The sequence below is a fragment of the Aspergillus tanneri genome (genome assembly GCF_003426965.1).
Source record: "Aspergillus tanneri strain NIH1004 chromosome Unknown AapTan_1_pilon_pilon_pilon, whole genome shotgun sequence".
NCBI lineage: Eukaryota > Fungi > Ascomycota > Eurotiomycetes > Eurotiales > Aspergillaceae > Aspergillus > Aspergillus tanneri.
In genome coordinates this window covers 246,747-266,415 of record NW_022984628.1, presented here as the reverse complement: position 1 = coordinate 266,415, position 19,669 = coordinate 246,747, and the positions used below count along the sequence as shown (strand labels likewise).

The 19,669-nt window shown below is 48.8% G+C and overlaps 9 protein-coding genes across 9 annotated transcripts; 3 read left to right on the top strand and 6 right to left on the bottom strand.

Annotated features, from left to right (window-relative positions):
* Nucleotides 1–646: 646 nt before the first annotated feature.
* ATNIH1004_002156 (cytochrome P450) lies at nt 647–2,559 on the bottom strand (the record flags this gene model as incomplete). The annotated part of the gene is made up of 7 exons (XM_033566851.1): nt 647–1,028; nt 1,084–1,355; nt 1,410–1,654; nt 1,710–1,861; nt 1,920–2,111; nt 2,162–2,294; nt 2,361–2,559. The coding sequence occupies 7 exons, from the start codon at nt 2,557–2,559 to the stop codon at nt 647–649; spliced, it is 1,575 nt and encodes a 524-aa protein (XP_033428846.1).
* A 1,980-nt stretch (nt 2,560–4,539) lies between these two features.
* On the top strand, nt 4,540–5,556 carry ATNIH1004_002155 (uncharacterized protein; the record flags this gene model as incomplete). Its single annotated transcript, XM_033566850.1, has 1 exon — nt 4,540–5,556. The coding sequence occupies one exon, from the start codon at nt 4,540–4,542 to the stop codon at nt 5,554–5,556; it is 1,017 nt and encodes a 338-aa protein (XP_033428845.1).
* A 467-nt stretch (nt 5,557–6,023) lies between these two features.
* On the bottom strand, nt 6,024–7,920 carry ATNIH1004_002154 (aldehyde dehydrogenase family protein; the record flags this gene model as incomplete). The annotated part of the gene is made up of 8 exons (XM_033566849.1): nt 6,024–6,316; nt 6,381–6,808; nt 6,860–7,075; nt 7,128–7,185; nt 7,236–7,250; nt 7,312–7,413; nt 7,479–7,533; nt 7,621–7,920. The coding sequence occupies 8 exons, from the start codon at nt 7,918–7,920 to the stop codon at nt 6,024–6,026; spliced, it is 1,467 nt and encodes a 488-aa protein (XP_033428844.1).
* A 345-nt stretch (nt 7,921–8,265) lies between these two features.
* On the top strand, nt 8,266–9,528 carry ATNIH1004_002153 (pepsin-like aspartic protease; the record flags this gene model as incomplete). The annotated part of the gene is made up of 1 exon (XM_033566848.1): nt 8,266–9,528. One exon carries the CDS (start codon nt 8,266–8,268, stop codon nt 9,526–9,528), a length of 1,263 nt encoding a protein of 420 aa, XP_033428843.1.
* Nucleotides 9,529–9,657: 129 nt separating this feature from the next.
* ATNIH1004_002152 (uncharacterized protein) lies at nt 9,658–11,672 on the bottom strand (the record flags this gene model as incomplete). The annotated part of the gene is made up of 3 exons (XM_033566847.1): nt 9,658–10,588; nt 10,658–10,930; nt 11,266–11,672. 3 exons carry the CDS (start codon nt 11,670–11,672, stop codon nt 9,658–9,660), a joined length of 1,611 nt encoding a protein of 536 aa, XP_033428842.1.
* Nucleotides 11,673–13,814: 2,142 nt separating this feature from the next.
* On the bottom strand, nt 13,815–15,413 carry ATNIH1004_002151 (uncharacterized protein; the record flags this gene model as incomplete). The annotated part of the gene is made up of 1 exon (XM_033566846.1): nt 13,815–15,413. One exon carries the CDS (start codon nt 15,411–15,413, stop codon nt 13,815–13,817), a length of 1,599 nt encoding a protein of 532 aa, XP_033428841.1.
* Nucleotides 15,414–15,615: 202 nt separating this feature from the next.
* ATNIH1004_002150 (uncharacterized protein) lies at nt 15,616–17,177 on the top strand (the record flags this gene model as incomplete). Its single annotated transcript, XM_033566845.1, has 2 exons — nt 15,616–15,717; nt 15,789–17,177. The coding sequence occupies 2 exons, from the start codon at nt 15,616–15,618 to the stop codon at nt 17,175–17,177; spliced, it is 1,491 nt and encodes a 496-aa protein (XP_033428840.1).
* A 248-nt stretch (nt 17,178–17,425) lies between these two features.
* On the bottom strand, nt 17,426–17,980 carry ATNIH1004_002149 (glutathione S-transferase family protein; the record flags this gene model as incomplete). Its single annotated transcript, XM_033566844.1, has 1 exon — nt 17,426–17,980. The coding sequence occupies one exon, from the start codon at nt 17,978–17,980 to the stop codon at nt 17,426–17,428; it is 555 nt and encodes a 184-aa protein (XP_033428839.1).
* Nucleotides 17,981–18,331: 351 nt separating this feature from the next.
* ATNIH1004_002148 (alpha/beta hydrolase family protein) lies at nt 18,332–19,603 on the bottom strand (the record flags this gene model as incomplete). Its single annotated transcript, XM_033566843.1, has 1 exon — nt 18,332–19,603. One exon carries the CDS (start codon nt 19,601–19,603, stop codon nt 18,332–18,334), a length of 1,272 nt encoding a protein of 423 aa, XP_033428838.1.
* Between the last annotated feature and the right edge of the window lie 66 nt (nt 19,604–19,669).

Sequence of the window (19,669 nt, the reverse complement as noted above, 5' to 3'; positions counted from 1 at the left end):
AGGAAATCTGATCAGATGAAAAGGGGGTTCCATCCTGAGCCTGCGGGCTCGGAATGAATATGATACATCACATTTGTACGGATAAGGAAGGTGAGAGTCTCCGGCGTCAAATGTTACAATCTGGGGTCGACCCCTAACATCTTTACTCCTATGGCGGCTCTATCCGGGGCCCTAGAGACTCATAGCATCTCTATTTGTAAAATAGAGCCACTTGGGCTGTTCACGATGTCGCAATCCTGACGATACTGGCGATAATTATCGTCAGATCGCTGATGGTATTGCGAATTGTCAAGCTTTCCTAATCAAGACTAGCTCATTACTCTGAATTGCCTCCAGCAGTGGTGACTCTTCTAGAGCTTTGTGTTTCTTCTTCTTTTTCTCCTCCTATTTATAAAGACTATATCTAATATCTTTAATAGATAGATACCTCAATGCCACGAACGGGCGTTAGGGTCTGCCAGAGGAGATAATATTTCCCGTTCTGTAACATTTACTTGAATCACTGGAGTTGTTAAATGGTGTGAAGGCCCGACCGCATCAACTTGTCTGTGCTGTAGCCCCTACCTGGTTTCTACGTACATTTGCTAACTGTTTCCCACGCCTTTTCTTCGCCCTACATAAGAACTGAATTCGTATTAGGAGCAGGCTATAGGTCCTTTGCGTGACTCGTTTCCCACGGATGCTCTCTCTCAACTGACCGAATAAGCTCTTCACGTGCTGTACTACGCGGGCTGATGTTGAAGTCAAATGGGGCAGGGTGGAGGATAATGCCAGGACGGAATTCTGGCCGAATATCCACCCGTTGGCCATTTTGAATCGGGTTACTAATATTAAACACGGCCACGGACTGAGCAATACTGATATAAAGGTTTGCGTCAGCCAAGATGCGACCTGGACAGCTGCGGCGTCCAAAGCCGAAGGCGAACTCATGCGGATCTCGTTCGGGGGTATAGCCGTCGCGGGGTAGAAAACGTTCTGGTTTGAAGGTCATTGGGTCATGATATATATCAGGATCATGCAGGAAGGCCCTTGGAAAGTTAGAGACTAAGGAACGTTGCTATATTGGAGAACATTCAGATATACCAGATAATTGGGATTACTTGTGCTCCTTTTGGAATACGGTAGCCTTCGCAGATATCTTCCTCTGTGGCCAGGTGGACAAAGCCCATCGCTCCGACGGGATGCCAGCGAAGGACCTCCTTGACCAATGCATTAATATAAGGGAGACTTTCTTGGTCTTCAAACCGAGGTAGTCGATGCGTTCCAACCACACGGTCGATTTCTTCCTGAGCGTTGCGTTGAACTTCGGGGTATAGGATCATGGCGAGGAAAAAGCACGACATGGAAGACACTGTCTGTGAGGCTGTTATAGCGCAATTTTTATGTCTAATTTCTTCTGCCAATCTTACCGTATCGGCTCCACCAGCGTAAATTGCCGCGGCGGACCACTTGGCGATAATCTCCTCTTCTGACCCAGGTTTGGCATATCCAAACTTTAGTAAATTAGAGAGATAAGAAGGTTCATAGTCGCCATAATGCATTTGCTTTTTTACGAACTCATAAGGTTTACCTCCAAAGGCGGCTAATGTATCCCTCCAAGCTTTTGCTGTTTGCTTGAACCCAGCACCAGGAAACCAGGCAGGCAGATATTTCACTGGGTTGGTATCCTTATCAGGGGTTAAATAAAAAATATTGTCTGGATTTCTTACATATCGGTATAACATCCACTAACCAAGCACCCGGAAGAGTAGCGAGGCAAAGCTGCTCCAGCGCAGTATCTGCAAGGTCCACCAGTGGGTCATTTTTATGCGGCTCAACTGTATAGCCATATGCTATCTTCAGTATTATGGCACCAGTTTCCCTATTGCTATTATTTAGAACTTACAGTTCGATTTGCTTGCGGGTAGGTTTTAACTTACTTCCGGACGTGGTGAAAAAGACCATCTGGATTTTGAAGCACTCGAAGCAAGAACCGCCTGGCTTCCACCTCTTGGACGTGGTTGAATTGTGAAACAGCTACTTTGGAGCCAATTCCTCGATGAATAGCTTTACGGTAAGCGCGGAAGCGATCATTATACGGCGTTAGTACTAAAAAGCATTTCCAGCCAACCCTATAAACAGCTGTCAGACTTGGTTATTCGCTGAAATTAAAGACACTTACAGCTCCGAGGCATAGACGAGATGCGGTCTGGATGAGTATTTTGCTGAGCGCTTTTCCAACAGTTCGAATGCCAGTCGAGGCTCATTAAGGATAATCAGCGTTTGCCCAAAGGCAGTGAGAGAGCTAATGGGTCCTAGTCACGTTAATCTCATGGCCTTGCTGTGGGCCAAATCAGAACAGGATCTGAAAGTTGTCATACCGTAAAGGTCTTTGTATTTGGCAAAATGCAGCCACCCCGGCTCGCTTGATTTTGGCAGGTCACCCAAGTTACCAACGATGGGCTTGGGTCGAGGACCAGGAGGTAGAGGCACGAGTGTCTTTTTCTGAGACAAGAAGACCATGGCAATATATATGGCTATAAAGCCAACCGTCAAGCTACCGAGCAATGAGGCAGACATGATGCTGACGGTTTGGGCGCTGAGTGGCGTCGAAAAGAGAGAATAAATATGGGACAAGTAGGGCTTATACCAAAATGTGCCAGGTTACGTGCCAATTCTAAGGTTTCCGATGAAAAAACTGTATAGGAACTCTCAAGTTCTCAGATGAGAATAATAAAAATCAATCCTCTTCTAAACTACAACAGGAAGCACTACGTAATTTAAGACCCTCTATTGCTCCCTTCTAATCCAAGAAAATATATCCGTGTTTTTCCCACGAGAGTGGAACGGGAGAAGAATGTTACTTGTTACTGGTTACTCGACTCCGTGGCACTCTTTGTTGGAATCTGTATTCTAGCCATGAAATGTTCGAGGATGTGGCCGTTGTTGCGTAGGGTCAGGCGAGCAACATAAAACGTGTTGCAGTGGTAGCTCTTTTAAACTTACCCTACGGCTGCTGTGGTCATGGGATGCATGACGCCTGGTCGTTATGACGCGGCAGTGCTTTCATCAGGAAGCGCACCTGCAGGCCTAAAAAGACGGCACGAAGTATATTGAAACTTGTTACTACTTGACAGGCCTAACTGTGTCCCCTGTATGCCGCATTGACAACATCAACAACTGAATGCTTGGTTAATGTAATCGGACGGCTTACTCATACTCCCAGAACACTCATAGACTCCTGATGCTGGTGTACACCCGTATACTGAGGCAAGAGCTCAGGATGACTCTGCTTACAAGTTATATTGGCTAGAGATATCTCGCGAAACCCAAAGCACAAACTTTAAATTCAAGTCATGAGGCAATGCGGCAATACTGCAAAACCTAATTTACATATTGTGCACCGCATCATCATTTAGTCGGATAGTACGGATAAGTAACCATGTTGCCTACCCCTGCTTATTAGTCGAATAAGAAGCGAAAGACCTGGAGCAAACTGGTTACTTCTCCCACGAGTCCTCCATCAAAACCCCGTTGTGCTTTCTCATATACCAGGTTCTTCTCGGAAACGCTCCTCATTGGCTCTGGGGCTATCTGTTTCCGTCTTTAGCCATTATTTTCAAAGTGGATCTTCTTTGCCTACTGTCACGTTCCTTCATTTACTCATCACCTTCAATCTTATTTCCTGGCTGCCTGTCTCTGACACTTTCTGATCTTCAACGCTTTTTGATTGGATATTCTCAGCTAATCTCTAACTAACCTGATATTTGCAAGTGTGCTCCTGCCTTCTGTCTCTTGTATGCTGCGTACCGTATCTAAAACTTCATGTCTATTTACCGTTATAATCCATCAGATGCAATTTAAACCAACCTTTTTTTTTGCTCTACTACACCCATATATAAACTCTGACCCCTTCATCTTCTCATACATTTCCAATTTCTCGTTTCGGCTTTAGTTTCAGGGCCTCAGCGTGCGATGGCACGTGTCACCAATGTCGAAATAGTACACCAAGACAAATAATATTCTAATCAGTGCCGCTGCGTGCGATAACGCGCGTCATCAAATTTCCATTCTAGGTACTAATTAGGACTAGCAGTAAGTATCAAGTTTCCAGATCATTGCAGTGATAGGTTCCATGGCGCTAGATGGTCATGGAGCATATCTGTTGCACACGCAAGCTGACCCTAGAAATCTGATGCTAGGGTGACGTAGAAATTACTAAAGAGCAGTGGCAAAGTTCAATCCTGGGAATTTAGAATTTAGACACATAACTTGTTGTGCTTGCCTTACTACTAATAGTCCAAGGGCTGTTAGAAACCACCCAAATGTCTAATCACAGGCTCACACTAGATAGGGGAACGTGACTTGAATGAGTGCGAGGAGGGTATGACGCACTGTTCAAGGTGTTCTCCGATTGCAGGAGCTATACGCTTCGGAAGGGCGCATACAATACAAATACCCCGTCCATTTTCTTCGTCGACTTGCTTCCGTGTAATTTCACCGTTGGTACGGATCTTGCACTGTTCTTGTTAATGCTGCTCCTGTTTTACCTCCCGGATCATGACTTGTGTGTCTAAAGAAGAATATCTTTCTATCATTCAGTCGTTAATTGTCAGTGTGTCTGGGCTGCTTCCTGAATCTATCTGGGACACCGTGTCAGCATCGATAAACGAGAGCTGCGATGAAATCCGTCATGAGATCATTCAACACTTTGAAGGACAGCCATGGGTGGGAATCTATCAACCAGTGCTTGAAAAGTTTGTCCGTCATTGTGTGGATTGGGTCCGCGCATTTTTCTTCCCTTTACGACATAGCCAACGTGTGGCATTAGGCATTCACGGGGTTTACCTTTTATTCATTGACGATTCTGTGGCGGATAGCTCTAAACGACGACATATGCGTCGATTCCTTTCCCTCTTTGGAGATGGCACAAATCATCCGGGTGACGAGACACCTGAAGTGCACATGCTATTCTCCTTCGTGGAATTTTCCAGAACAATGGCTGAAGTCTACGGTCCTTACGTGAAAGCAAGTTTCTATCGTGGTACAATTGACTATATTCAGTCAGTTGTTGTTGGAGAGCATCTAGTATCGATTGGCTCAAAAACACCTGTCGGTGCGACTAAGTTTCCTTGGAATCATCGACGCCGTGACGCTGCTGCTGAAACATGGACCCATGTATTTTTTGTCAGCGAAAATGATCTGGGATATATTCCTGAGGCGTCCTATGTAGAGCACGATGTTGTGTTCTATATGTGTGCAGTAAATGACGTGTGCAGCTACTGGAAAGAGCAGTCAGGGGACGAGTGGAATTATGTAACAGCACAGGCAGAGGCACAGAATCGTTCAGTGCGTGATATGCTTTGGGATACGGTAAACGAAATCCGCCTAACAGTAGAGCGTCTTACACGAATCGACCTCTCTTATCCAGAGTTACAGCACCGCATACTTATGTGCTTGGCAACGCTGTTAGTGATGAGCGTTTGTGGTTCACGGTATGGTTTACGTAACATGTTGCATGCAGTTGGTGATGATCCGCAGCATGTGCAGAAAATGTTTGATTTATGGTCACGATAGTGAATTTCCACGAACTTCTCAACCATGCATAATTAGCCCGTTAGCAAGCATAAATTGCTTACTGATATTTTGATTCAGAGGAACATTGATTGCCGTTATTCTGTTCTGGAAACTTGATGACTTATATAAGAAATTGATACAATACTGATATTCGTTCGAATGAAATTTGCTCTATTTTGCTCTATTCTGCTGAATATATTTTTGGGGGACGTACTGGTGCAGGTGCTCCCCGCTCTATGCAGTCGATTGGCAACCTCAACCCTCAACCGAATCTTGCCTGATATTCAGAAACATTAAGCCTGCTATAAACATGTACAAATACGACTAGAGATAATTCAGAATAATGTCGAATACAAATAAGCAACCCCCGTATTCGTGTCCAGCCCTACACCTCATTGATAATTCCCTAATCCGCGCACATTAATATGGAGACCGATGTCTCTATAACTCTACAGCCCTAGTCTCTATCACAAACACTCCTTGTACCGCACAATTGACTTGATCTGACAGTATTCAAGCAAACCCGCCAAGCCATACTCAGTACCCATTCCGCTCTCCTTGTGGCCTGAGAATGGCACCTGTGGATCTGGGCGGGCTGGACCATTAATAAAGACGGTGCCCACATCGAGTTGATCCGCAAGGCCCTTGGCAGCCTCCTCATTACTGCACCACAGACTAGCACTCAGTCCGGTCGGCGTCGCATTGGTGGCTGCAATGGCCGCATTCACATCAGAGAATGGAACGCATGGGATGATCGGTCCTTACACCGGAATTGTTAGCTCTTGAAAATCCCTACTGTATCACCTGGAATAAACAGGACTAACCAAACTGTTCGTCAACGACAAGGGGACAATCGGGCGGAGGATTGTCTACAACCATCGGCCAGAGGAAGAAACCCGCTTCGAGCGACTGCTGTGAGAGGCTGGCCTTTGCCGTGGGAGGCTCATCCAACGCAAATTTGTACCCCCTTTGTCGGCATTCTGCCACGAGCTCTTTCAGCTTCTGGAACTGTATTTTGTTTTGGATCGGGCCGAGGACAGGGCCACCGCTGGTAGAGGAGCATCCCACGGAGATCATCTTGCTGAAGTGGACAAGAGCACGCATGAAGCGGTCGTAGATGGATTCATGGATATAGACGCGTTTAACGGCGATACAAGACTGCCCCGAGTTCCACCATGCACCCATGGCAACCTGCGGTGCAACTTTGTCGACGTCAACGTCCGATAGAATGATGGCGGCGTCATTGCCTCCCCTAGTCCGGGCTTAGCAGACAATCATTTTCCGGGAGATGATCGGTACTGACAATTCCAACGTCACTTTCTTCATGGTCTTTGCTGCCGCTTGCATGATTTTCTTCCCAGTTGCAGTGGATCCCGTGAAAGAAATCTGGGCGATCCCTGGATGATCAACAAGTAAGGGCCCTAACTGTCCGTCGTCGGCCAGCACTTGCAAAACGCCTGGTGGAAAAATGGACTGTGCCAGCTCAACGAACTTCAAAGTAGTGTACGGGGTAAAGGGTCTGAAATTTTAGTCAGGGAGAGCATCCATGCATCGGAGTCCGCCATCCTTACGAGGGCTTGACAATCACACAGTTACCAACAGCCACAGCGGGGGCAATCTTGCCGAATGCTACCTATGGTCAGCTTCTTTCTTGTCGTCTGCAATATCACCCATCTCACCCAGCATGATTGGATCTACATGGTCGCAACTAGCGCGTTAGCGGATTTACTCAAGGCAGCTAAGACAATATCTTACAATTCCAGGGACAGATAGCTACCACGACACCTCGCGGCTTGTACTCGATCGTAACATATTTATCCTCGTCTTCCAAGACTTGATGAGGGAGGGCCAGGGAGCCTGTCTGCGTTAGTACACGATTCTTTTAATCAACTTGGTTAACAGATTTTCATGCGGTTGCGTACCTGGGTGGCGAAGCCAGAGGACCGACCAGTGTACTTCGATCTGGGCGATATCTTTCTAACGGGATACTCAGCCACATATTGCCGGTAGAACGATTATGACAATGCCAATTTGGAAGTTGATGCACGTCAGATAGATACTCACAGTCCGACCAGTCTCTGCTTGTAGCAGCGTTGTGAATTGGGGGGCCAACTTCAGGAAAGCATTGGCGAATTGGTCGAGCAGTTGGGCCCGGTTACAGTACCCCATAGCGGACCATTTCGCGAATGCCTTTTGGGCTGCGACCACGGCATCGTTGATATCCTCCGCGGTGGCTACGGGAACATCCCATAATGGTTTTCCGGTGGTAGGATTAATCCCTTGATGGAGTATAGGTGAGCCTCGCTGCTCACCGTCCACAGTATTAAAGAACGAATCGAACGATAACTCAAATTTATCGGACATAGTGCCTATGTGGATATTAGAAAGTGGATTCCGTTTAGAACTGAGGAAGAGAGAGGATCAAGCATAACAGTTGCGGCGACCTAATCGGCGAGTTTCGGCGGGTTCGGTGGACTGCCGCATCATCCCAAAGCATACCTCGCCAGAATGGTCCAGTTTCCGCACTACATGCACGCAGAGGTTGTGTGTACGGTAGTACACGAGAATGACAATTGGATGGTAATGCCAGTGGAGCCCCACGAGTTCATTGGCACCCATGTGGGTGACGGTCAAAATCTGGCCCATACATTCCCATAAATAGCAGCCTCGTGTGCATCAGGGTAGTTGATCGAAAATCTCATATACTACATGATGAATACATTGCGTCCTTCGCGGCACTCGTTGCTTGGCTTCATTACAGCTCTCCTCGCGGCCAGTGCCGCCGCAGCGAGCAACTGCAGCGATGCAGCAGCATCTACCATATCCGTGTCTATTCCCATGCGATCTTCACCTCTTGGTCCGCTGTTCAATCTTTCAGTCGGGACCCCTCCGCAGCCCATGACTGTCCTAAGCGACTGGACATGGATGTCTCTTTTCACCCGTTCGGCACACTGCGGTGGAAGCTACAGTGCCACCGAGTGCATCCCATCCGGCCAGCAATGGTTCAACGAGCGCAGATCGACTACTTTTCAGAATACCTCATTTGCCGCCACTGGGTGGGAGAATACCAGTTTTCTTCCTGGTGTCAAGTTCGCCGTGACGTACGGTAAAGATACTGTGTGCATCGGGGATATCTGCTCTGATGGGACCGTGATTCAGCTCTCGAATTTCAGCACTGTCGTCACCGAAGTCGTTCCATTTGGCGGGATCTTTGGTCTTGCGCCCGTTCTGCCGCCTCTGAATGAGACCTTCTACCCAGCATCTTATCAAGCTTATCTGGGCGGCAAGTTTGGTCCGCAAGTGGGCATCCATTCCTGCGCCGCGTTGAGCTCCAAAGAGACTTGCAACGGAGATGACATGCTGACCGTCTTTGGCTGCGTCACAGGCGGTGATATTTTCGATCCGTCGGACTTGGTTTTCTTTGATATCGAGGTGGAAGAGTGTCTTTCTCGCAGTGCCCCCTTGAATGTGAAGCCCGGCCGGGATAATTTCTGGGCAGTTCGATGGACCGGAATGTGGATTGGCACGGAAATGGTCTCGCTGCAAGGTGGAGAGTGCGCTATAGGGTGTGACGACAATGTACCACGGGCTGTTTTCGATGAAGGGTCCGAGGGATACGGAGCGCCAGTACCTCACAGCGCACTTGCCAGTCTCTTGCAGGTGACGAACGCCACCATGGTTAACACCTCGGCTGGTACGAAGTATTCGATTCCTTGCGGAATGAATCTCGACGATCTGCCTACTCTCACGTACGAATTGCAGGACAAGCAGAATTACACCATTCTCCCGTCGACCTATGTCACATATCGTGATGACGGCTGTTACGATCTCGATATCAAAGCCTGGGACTTCAACAAGAATGGCCCGATGGCACTCTTTGGACAAACCTTTTTGGAACGATTGTATGTTGTGCTTGATTTTGCAACACTTCAAGTGGGACTGGCCCCTTTGAGAGAAGAGCTGTTGGTATAGTCTCTGGGTGTATTGGTGGGAGACCGGGTGGTATTTAGCAAAGGCACCAGAAGAACATACTGTATATCCGTGTGTGCAAAAATAGATAGATATACTGAAGACAATCCGACATCAAAACTCTACTTCTACCTAGATACGGATGAGTCTAACAAAGATAAACCAACAGCTCACTTTCTCATCCCGATACTGCTGCAGAAAGATCGCCTTTGTCCGGCCTCTCCACTCTTTCAGGCATCCCTCCCGCGCGCTGAGGTCTGTCATCCCCGCGGCAACCTGCAAGGCTTTGTCAAAGTATCCCGAGATGACCGCCATCACCCAGTCTACGACGGTATCGGCATACATCTCGCTAGCCTCTCCAGACTTGTGAGAGAAACCTGCCCTTTGCAGCGCCTCGTAGGCCGGATGGACGATTTCTGACTCAAATAGGTCCTGCACCTCCCAGAGATTCTGGACCTCTGCCAGCGACTGTCGGACGTCGTCCATTGTTCGATCATACGTCGGGACATGGAATGCACTGGCCACGGAAGGGGAAATCTGCCCGTCCCGGACCATCTGGATCATCGCTTGTCTGCATGCATTTACGAGGCCCGGGTAGTTGGGGATGCCGCGGGAAGATTTGCCGACGAACGACAGGACCAAGGATGCACGAGACTTGAGCTCCCGCGCACGCAGAGTGAGGAAGCGGTGGAGATCATGATGTGCCTGCTGTCGGAGATATCCCCGTTCGTCGGAGGTTTCCCTTCCATTTCCCCCGGCCGAGGCGAGTGGGGAACGCTCCAAATGATGCAGTGTTGCCAGAGAAAATCCGACATCGACCGATCTGTTGGGGACGACGCGTTCATAGAAGCTCTTGGCCGCCATCGATGTGAAGATTGTGAGGCCGGTGTTCTTCGTCTCCGGAATCCACTGGACGTTGTGCCCGGTCTGAGCCAACGTGGTAAAGTCATTTCCCACCCGGTCCGTGAAAATCAAATGGGCTTCACTATTCTCGTTGCGCCCGTCGATGTCCAAATTGGCATGGCTGTAGCGAGACTGCAGGATGTGCTGGATAGGTGGAATGCTGGCATCTCAATTAGCCTCTGGAATTGGAGGACTGCTGGGACTGTCGGGACTGTCACTACACACTCACGAATTGACGCCTTGCGCACAACCATACTCCACGATGGTAAAGACCTCGGATCCGGTCGCACGAAAAACATTGTCAAACAGGGGCAATGCTCGATGCATGGCGGCTGTTTGAAGGGCCGAGTGCGCATTGTAGAAACCTTGGCCACGCATGGGGACATCATTGTCCAGGATCTCGGGATGGTTGGCCATCGGGTTCGAATGCCAAATCGGGGGGGGAACTGCCATCGGCCCTTGGCTGTCACGGTTAGGAAGACGAGCCACAGCTGTGGTGAGACTGACGGTTGATCAGAGTAATCAACCCGGTTTTGAGGCCAGTCCGCACCGAGGGAGCGTGACCTTCAGTTTATTTATGTAAGCAAAAAAGTAGCATGTCCTTGTTCGGAGGATTCTTCTACTCGGTGTTCTTCTTCTCACCGATCTGACGGCTATAGTGACTTTAGATATATTATGTCCGCTCTACAGGATTCAAACACCACCACATCATATGTTCTCTACGATCCACGCTCTTCCTCGATTCACAGATGAAACGTCGACAAAACTGCTGTCAAGAAACACGCCCATGAGGGCAAATCTGCAACCAAAACACGAATCCGATGAATCCCGATCCACCGTTGCAAATCCTTAGTGCAGTGCCCCTTTGACCGATCCTCCACGATGTCCCGGATGGGATAGGCGATCAACGGAACAAACAGGAAATGACAGACCGTGAAGCCCAGTCCGGCCCAGTACCACCTGCTGGCGTGGAGACGGTCCAGCACTCGCCGATCAGTGACCAGGTTGGCGATGGAGGTGCTGACGGTAAGGGTGTTAAGGCCGGCAATGATCAGGACCCCTTGCTCGAAGAAACGACGGAAGTAACTGGGGAGCATCGCCTCGCTGTGCTGCTGATGCTCGGGGCGCAGAAAGCCGGACAGGAACCAGTGCTCGTCCCAGGCGTACATGAGAGACGAGGTGGTAGTGACCAGTGGCGCGACGCGGAGGAGTGCGATCGGATCGAAGAACAAGCCGGACGCCATTTCTGATTGATTGGTTTTATCGAAGCGGGGCCGTATGCCAGTATATGATCGGAGGTAGGAAGGTAGTCAACAGTTGGAAGGCAAGGCCTGGGAGATGGACACTGTGCGGATCGATGGAATGAGAAAGGACGTTAAAAGAGTGGATGGAAACCCGCCGAGTCCAATCCGCCGAATTTACATATATTCCAGACCTGCCAATTTGGAACGGTGGGTTATTGTTAACGCAGGCCTAACTTATAGGTGCTCGGACCTCCATTTGACCCACCTGCTTCCTTCTTCCTTCTCTCTCCAGGTTCCTAGATCAATACTATTATTACCTATGCTGTTGATATTAGTGTCTTTCAATAGTCCCTGATTTTTTTTTTTTTTTTTTTTTTTTGAACGATCAGCGTATATGGCCATTGCATATAAACACAACTATTGCTATAATAACAATCAAGAGAGGCGAATCAATGTGAGGCCAACAAAGGGTGGTGGCAGTCCTTAGGCGACTCATACTTTAGAATATCGAACGTGGAGGAAACGGGGTCAGTCCACCTCAGTCCATCTCTCACCTAAGTCCTATCCTGATCTACATGTGGCACCAGGGGAAAAAAGAAAAAATCAATTATACAAGACTCGCCAAAAAACACAGGTTTACCCGTTAATGTTGTCAAGACACTGTGGTGTATAGAGCTCTGGTAAATATGTGTATGGAAATCAGTAAACTGTCATACAACCGACAGTCAAAACAGCTTATTAAATGGATTGATAATCTTACTGAACACGGCTTACTGTTGTGAATCGGAGTACACAGGTCAGGTGCCCCTTGCGAGAAGCCACGCGCCCGCCCCACAGGTCTTGGCAGTAGGGGCGAGGCACCTCAGCTTTTAAATACTGTACTATATACCGTGAAATTTGATTTCAATTATCTACCGTTCAAGTACTTCTTAACTGATTTATAACCACTTGGGAACAAAATAACTTTCTTTAACTAATAAAGCTAAGATAATTTTTAAATGTATTTAAGAGACATTCTTACAGCTTTTTCTTATATTTTCTTAGTTAACAACTAATTACTGGAGGCAGAATATTTGACATAAGTACTAAATAAGTGGCTAAGAATCAGTTAGAAAGTACTTATAATTAAGGTATTAAATTTCATGGTTAGAAGGTTCAAAAGGTCGTCTGCTGGGTAATTAATCTTGTGTATTATATACAGACGAAACAGTAAAATAGGTCATGTGATTGACTAGCGGGGCGCCCGACCGCTTGAACGAGGGCGGCTCACCGGTAACCTGTGTGAATCGAGGCTCGATCAAGTAAACAATAGAGGATATACGGAATGGAAATCACCTTATGTTCATGTTGTATATGAACCATATTTTTCAGATCTGAATAACAATAAAAATTTTCCTTTACGTACAACTGGCTGATTCTGCATATATATATCCACAGTGCTTTGAACTTACGGCTAGAAATATTGAAGAACACGCTATTGAATCTAGAGAAATGGAAAATATAAATGGGAAGGTTTTCTCATCAGGGTATGACTAAAGGGCAATAGTATCCTTTGATGCTAGTATGAGAAGAAAGGACCTATAGAGTTGCTAAAGCTATCAAAGAAAGATATGTACATCGACAGCAGGAGAGGGAAGCAGAAAGGCGAATGAAAGAGAATGGGCTTGCAATAAGAGCATACAGATACAGGAAGCAAAAGTGAGGCTACCAGAAAAAGGTGAGACAGCTGTAGAACATGCCCTCGAGCTTCAAAATGATATGAGCCAGGTGAATGAACGGAAGAAGAAAGCTACGAAGCCTACTATATTTATGGGAAATGAAGCGGAAGAGGCACCTAATACTGAAAATAGCTGGGGAAGGCAAATACAGCTTCGCACTAATTTTGTGACAGCGAAAATGAGCTATATACTAGCTTCTTATATCTAGCGTTCTAACTTGCCAAAAAATCTAACTATTTTATGTTTCAGTTGTGGCCCTATCCCCTCATTCTACACTCGTAGTTGGACCGACAGTCGGGGGTGATGGTTACAGTAGGTAAAAGACCGGATTCTCATTTCAAAAAAAAAAAAAAAAAAAGGGGGTAGGCAACGAGTGAGAAATATCGACAAGTACATCTAGCATATGAAAAGGGATCAATCACTCTTAAGCTGACACGTTCGGTGCCTTCGAGTCCGGCTTATTCTTCTCCTCGAGGCCAAACTCGGTGTTGAGCTCCTCCCGGAGAGGTAATTCCTTTACCAGCAAGGCTAGCGGGACCCCGATTCCGGAAAATGCGATTGACACGTACCAAATGGTCCTCAGACTGTCAAGGTAAACGTTCAAAATATTGTGCTGAAGAGGCGAGTTCTCATATGCCCGGAGAAATGCAGCCGTGGCATGCTCGTAAGCACCTCCATTGACCAGCCACGCTTGAGCCGCGTCGTCGGGAACTGTCCCAAGTAACGAGTTCACGCGTGAGTTAAACACCGCCGCCGGAATGGCAGTGCCCCAGATGGAACCAAAGCTGCGAAGGAATGTCCACGTCGCCGTCGCGGTGGCCACTTCTGACTCGGGAAGAGCAGCAAGAATAGCAGGGAGACAGCTAGTAAAGATGATGCCCGCGCCCACGCCAAAGAGGATCTGGAAGCCCACCCACTCCCCGGTGGTGGACTGGTCATCCAGCAGGCTGAAGAGCCCACAGGCGACGGTCACAAAGCCAAAGCCGGAAAGGAGGAAGATGCTATAGTGTCCGGTAATGGTGATGAGAATACCGGCCAGGACGCCAAAGGGAGCGGTGGTAGTGGCAATGGGAAACAGCATGATGCCCGATCGGGTGGGTGAGGCGTGGAGAACCGCTTGAAAGTAGACAGGGAGGAAGTAACATGCCCAGTAAAGGAGGATGCCGTGCAAGAAGCTGAGCACAAACGTCGTGCTCGAGGTCCGGTTGGTGAACAGCCTCATGGGCATCGTGGGCTCCTGAACGGCCGGGCTGGCTTCGTACAGGAGAAATCCGATCAATCCGACAAAGCCCAGCACGAGAGGAACGATGGTGCGCCAGGAAGACCAGGCATGGACCGTCCCACCCCAGGTCAAGGCTAGCAGAATGGCTACTACGGCCAGGATCAAGATTGTGTTGCCCACATAATCGACACACTTCAGGCGGTCGACGAGATTACCCTCGCGACGATAGCGAAGACGGAGGAAAGGAATAAGTAATGCCAACGCCGCCCCCGATAAAGGCAGATTAATATAAAAGATCCATCGCCAGGAAACATGCTGGGCAAGGACACCTCCCAGGATGGGGCCCAGAACGGATCCAATCGCCCACATTGACCCTATCAGACCGACATATTTACCTCGTTCCCGCAGAGACACTAGATCACATACAACAATCTCCACCATGGTGTTTATCCCCCCACCTCCTATGCCTTGGACTGTCCTCCCCCCAATCATCATGGCGGTGTTGTGGGCACCTCCAGCAATGCCACTGCCCAGGGCGAACAACACCACCGACAGCAGGGTCAGACTGCGCCGACCGAAGATATTAGCCGCCTGTCCGAAGAGTGGCTGGACCGCCGTGGAGGAGAGCAAGTAGGAATTAATCGTCCAGACATAGAGAGTTTCGGAGTTGAGATCGGCGGCAATGGTGGGCAGCGCGGTAGAGATGATGGACGTGTCGAGGGCGGACAGAAAAGCTGTCATGCACAGGGCGCAGAAAATGACGACGAAGCGCCATCCTCTCTGTGGATTCTGAGCTTCCATGGCGACAACGTTTGTAGAATAACCGGAGTTGCAAGTAGGGGGAGGTAATTATTAAAACTGGGAACCGGCGGATTGACGAGATTCGGCGGATTTTCCCTGCCGGAAGAATATGTAGGCAGTGATAAAACCATGATCATACAGGAATCATCCTCTGCTCTCCGGCAGGTCCTTCTCATTGTCAACCCAACCGCTGTCATTTATCATGGCTCTTGCAAATATATCAGAACTGTACAATTCAGGATTTCTTTTCCGTAGCATTTATGCGGGATTGATTCTCTGCTTTCTGATTCCCCGGCTACGGAACGTAAGTACCTACTTGTACTATACATATCTCTATCCTTACTGGCTATGCATGGATCTAATACAGAATGATAGATCCTTCAGGCCTCCGTCTCTGTCTTGAATAGAATCCCCGGTCCATGGGTTAACAAACTGTCCGAATGGCCGTTTGTCGTTGCTATCACTAGAGGCAAAAGCCACAATGCAATGTGGGACCTGCATAAGCAATATGGGCCCATCGTGGTTCTCGCACCCCGAATGATTGCTGTCTCTGATAGAGATGCTATCCGGCGCATCCTTGTCACTGAAGACTGGCCCAAATCCCAGGCCATCTACTCCAATTTCCGCCAGAACCCCGATCGTCCAACCCTTCTAGCCTTTACAGACAAGAAAGCGTATTCGCAGCGCAAACGGCTTGTCTCATCAATGTTTGGCATTCGTTATATTCGTGGAATGGAACCGATCATGAGGGACTGTGTGGCGGTGGCTCTCAAGAAGCTGCAGACAGCATGCACGGAACATAACGGAGAAGCGGTGATTGATATTCATCGCCTTATCCGTGCATTAGCAGTCGATATCATTGGGGCTACCACATTTGGACAGACCTTCAATGTTGTTGAACACGGTAGTCATCCTTTGCCGCAGAAGATTGAGCACAGCCTCCTGCTCTCGGGCATTTTCCAGTTCCTTCCCTGGTTAAAAGGGCTCCCATGGTTCCCAACGCGCGATCCATACATTGATAAGTTCACTCGGGGCATCGTGGATCAGCGCCGAGAAACCATGGCAACCGAGCCCAAGCAGGATCTCTTGCAGAAGCTAGTGGAAGCAGTAGATGACCGGCCAGCATCACCTTTCCAGACGTCGGATCTGCAAGATGAAGTCGTCGTGCTGTTGACAGCCGGGAGTGAAACGACAGCCAATGCAGAGATTTTTCTTCTGATGTTCCTGGCCAAGCATCAGGACAAGCTGGCCAAACTGCACGAGGAGATTGACCATTTCTACCCCAATTCGACAGAGGAGACGACCGCGGACATGGCGCCGCAAATGCCGTATCTGCAGGCTTGCGTAAACGAGACCATGCGATTACGCGCCGCCATGGCAAGTGGAAGTCCGCGAGAAACCACAGAGGACACCACCATTCTGGGATATCACGTCCCTAAGGGGACGACAGTCTTTCCAACCACAACCACACTGCATTTGGACCCCAAACTCTGGCAGCAGGCGGAAATGTTTATCCCCGAGCGGTGGTTAGAACCGGCTGCCGATATGAAAACTACCGAGAAGATTTTCTACCCCTTTTCCGCAGGCAGTCGCGTCTGCATTGGCAAACACTTTGCTCTGCAGGAAGTGTACTTGACTATAGTCTCGCTGTTGAGGGTTTATACCCTAGATTATATTCCCGGTCAGGATGAATCAACAGTCTTTCGCGTGGCATTGCAGTTACAGGCGGGAAAACACTTTGTGAAGATTCGCGAACGTAGCTAAATCGTGCATGTCATAATGATGAGCCAATGCTCTCTCCTCTTGTTCATACTTCTTATGAATGCAGGATTGGTCAAGAGAGCGATCTTCGAACTTGGAATAAATTTTGTATAGAATCAGGCAGGTTTGGGTTAAATTTGTCCTCTATACTCTGTATCTAATCAATCCGACTCTATAAATCGTCAAGTACTCTGGTCAGAATGGTAACAACTAATGTTCCTCTGAACTTCAACAATGCTACAATTCTTGAACTACGAGTGTTCTTGTCTCTTATCAACAAATGTCACATCTTGAAAAACGGAGCGAATCTCCTTCTGGGCAACGACATTTCGAAACCAATCAGTCACCATTGGGAATTCCTCTCGCATCTCAGTGTCAATGACCTGCATAAAAGCCCAGTACAGAGCACCCGCCAGCGAGAGGTCCGCCAGGCTTGGTTGACCGTCTGTAGCGATCCACTGCCGGTCCTTCAAGCACCTTTCAAGACACTGCAATGCCCGACGAAGTGTCGTCATGGACTGCGCTTCGACAGCCGCGTCGAAGGGAGCTAACCCCACCCTCCACATCACCAACTTGGTCACCGGCTCCATGATCTCGTGGTCAGCAAAGCAGACCCACTGTCGGATGGAGGCGCGTTCGATGGCATGATCACCTAGCAGCTGTTGGGCATTGGGACCACTCTCGGCGACAAACTGAGCAATGGCATCTGATTCAAAAAGCACCGTTTGGTTTGGGCCTTCAAATGCTGGAACTTTGCCCAAAGGGAATTTAGCGCGAAAGTGGGAAGTTCTGTTGCTGATGCCCATTTGGAAGCCCGACGCTAGTTCTATGTTCAGGCCATTGATTTGAGCTGCGGCTTGGATCTCTCAGTATGGTCAGTATGAAGAGTGTTCTTGTACAGAGTTAGATAGAAAAGCACAGGGGAGTACCTTGAGGATTCGTGCGTTCGGAGAATAGGTATATAGCTTGCCAAAGGCCATTGTGTCTATGAAGTGAACTGAATGAATTGAGTTACGCTACTTCCAGTATAAAGACTGAAACACGGGATTGACAAAAGAAACATAGAGTAAGTACAATTCTACCGACTGTCTCCCAACGCTTCTTTTATTGCTCTCTCTCGGCGGGTTTCCAGCGCGGTAGGTTGTAAGTCTTTCCTGTCATCTGCGAATTCCCAATTGCCCGTCCAGCCACGCAAAAATTCGCTGCTGTTTGATACCAATTGCACCGATCTTGGCCTGTAAACCACCTAGGCTCACTCCTTCAGCCACCCAAAGGCTCTTCCGATTCGGTGGAAGATGGTCCAACTTGGCAAAGAGGCGCTCAGCATTCGGCCCCGGCGCAAAGTACATGGTGCCCGTGGCTCCCGTAATCAGAACGGCCCCTTCGATCTTCCGGAGGAATTCTGTGCCGTCAGGCAGTCGGAGGGTAAAACTTTGCATTTTCCGCATGACATCCGCCGGCGTCGTCACGCCGTAGACCCACATGCTGTGGCCAAACTCCCACGCCAGCTGGAAACTCTGATGGGACAAAAGGCCCACCACGCAGTTGAAGATGGAGTCCCCCAGATAGCCGTTAACCCAGCCGTTGATAAACCACGAGGGCATGCGTGTACGGGTGATATCGAACAGGTCGTAGAACCCGTCGCAGGAGACACAGGCCTTGATCCGAGGATCGGCCGCTCCTCGTAGGGCGAGATATCCACCCATGGAAGCACCGAAGATAGCAATGGAGTCCTTTTGAATGTTGTGGCTAACTGCTGGCCCTGGGAGAACACTCTCTATCACGTAGTCTAAGACTTTGCCGATCACAACCTCCCAATCCGTTCGGAAATGCTTCTTCTCACGTCGCAATACTGCGCCTTGTCCGGGGCCATCAAAGATCAGCACCGCATACCCTCGAGCCGTAGCTCCGGATGCAACGTAGAAATAGAGCTCCTCGCCGATTGAGTCAAACCCGCCGGTGTGGATGAGCAACGGAGTGCCTCCGGGCAGCCGTTTGTGGGGGGCCGGGAGGAAGAGATAGCCCGGGAGTTGGATATCCTCGTAAGGGATTTGTAGGAGAAGAACATCTTCATCGAGCAGTTTAACTGCATTCTGAAAATTCGTCACGCTCTTCTCAAAAGTGCTGACAATCCGAGGATCTGTGGGATTGCAATGGAGGAAAAATTCGCTGGCCCGCCAATAGTTGGAGGCCCGGAAAAAGGCCCATCTTGCAGCTTCTCGGTCGTTGGCTTGGAGAGCGTCTTGGCCTAGACTCTCTGCCTGCCTCGCCAAATCGAACCAGGTATCGTACCAGCTGTCGATGTCTCCATCTTTTATGCGAGATACCGCGTCAAGGCACTCTCCTATTTCAGCACCTTGAACGGGAGCAGTGCCAATTACACGTAGGAACTCGAAGTCAAAGAATTCCGACTTGAAAAACCAGCCCATGTTGAAGTGCTATAGACGCAGATGGAACTGTACCCTAATGGCTGAGGATATCATCTTAATATCCTC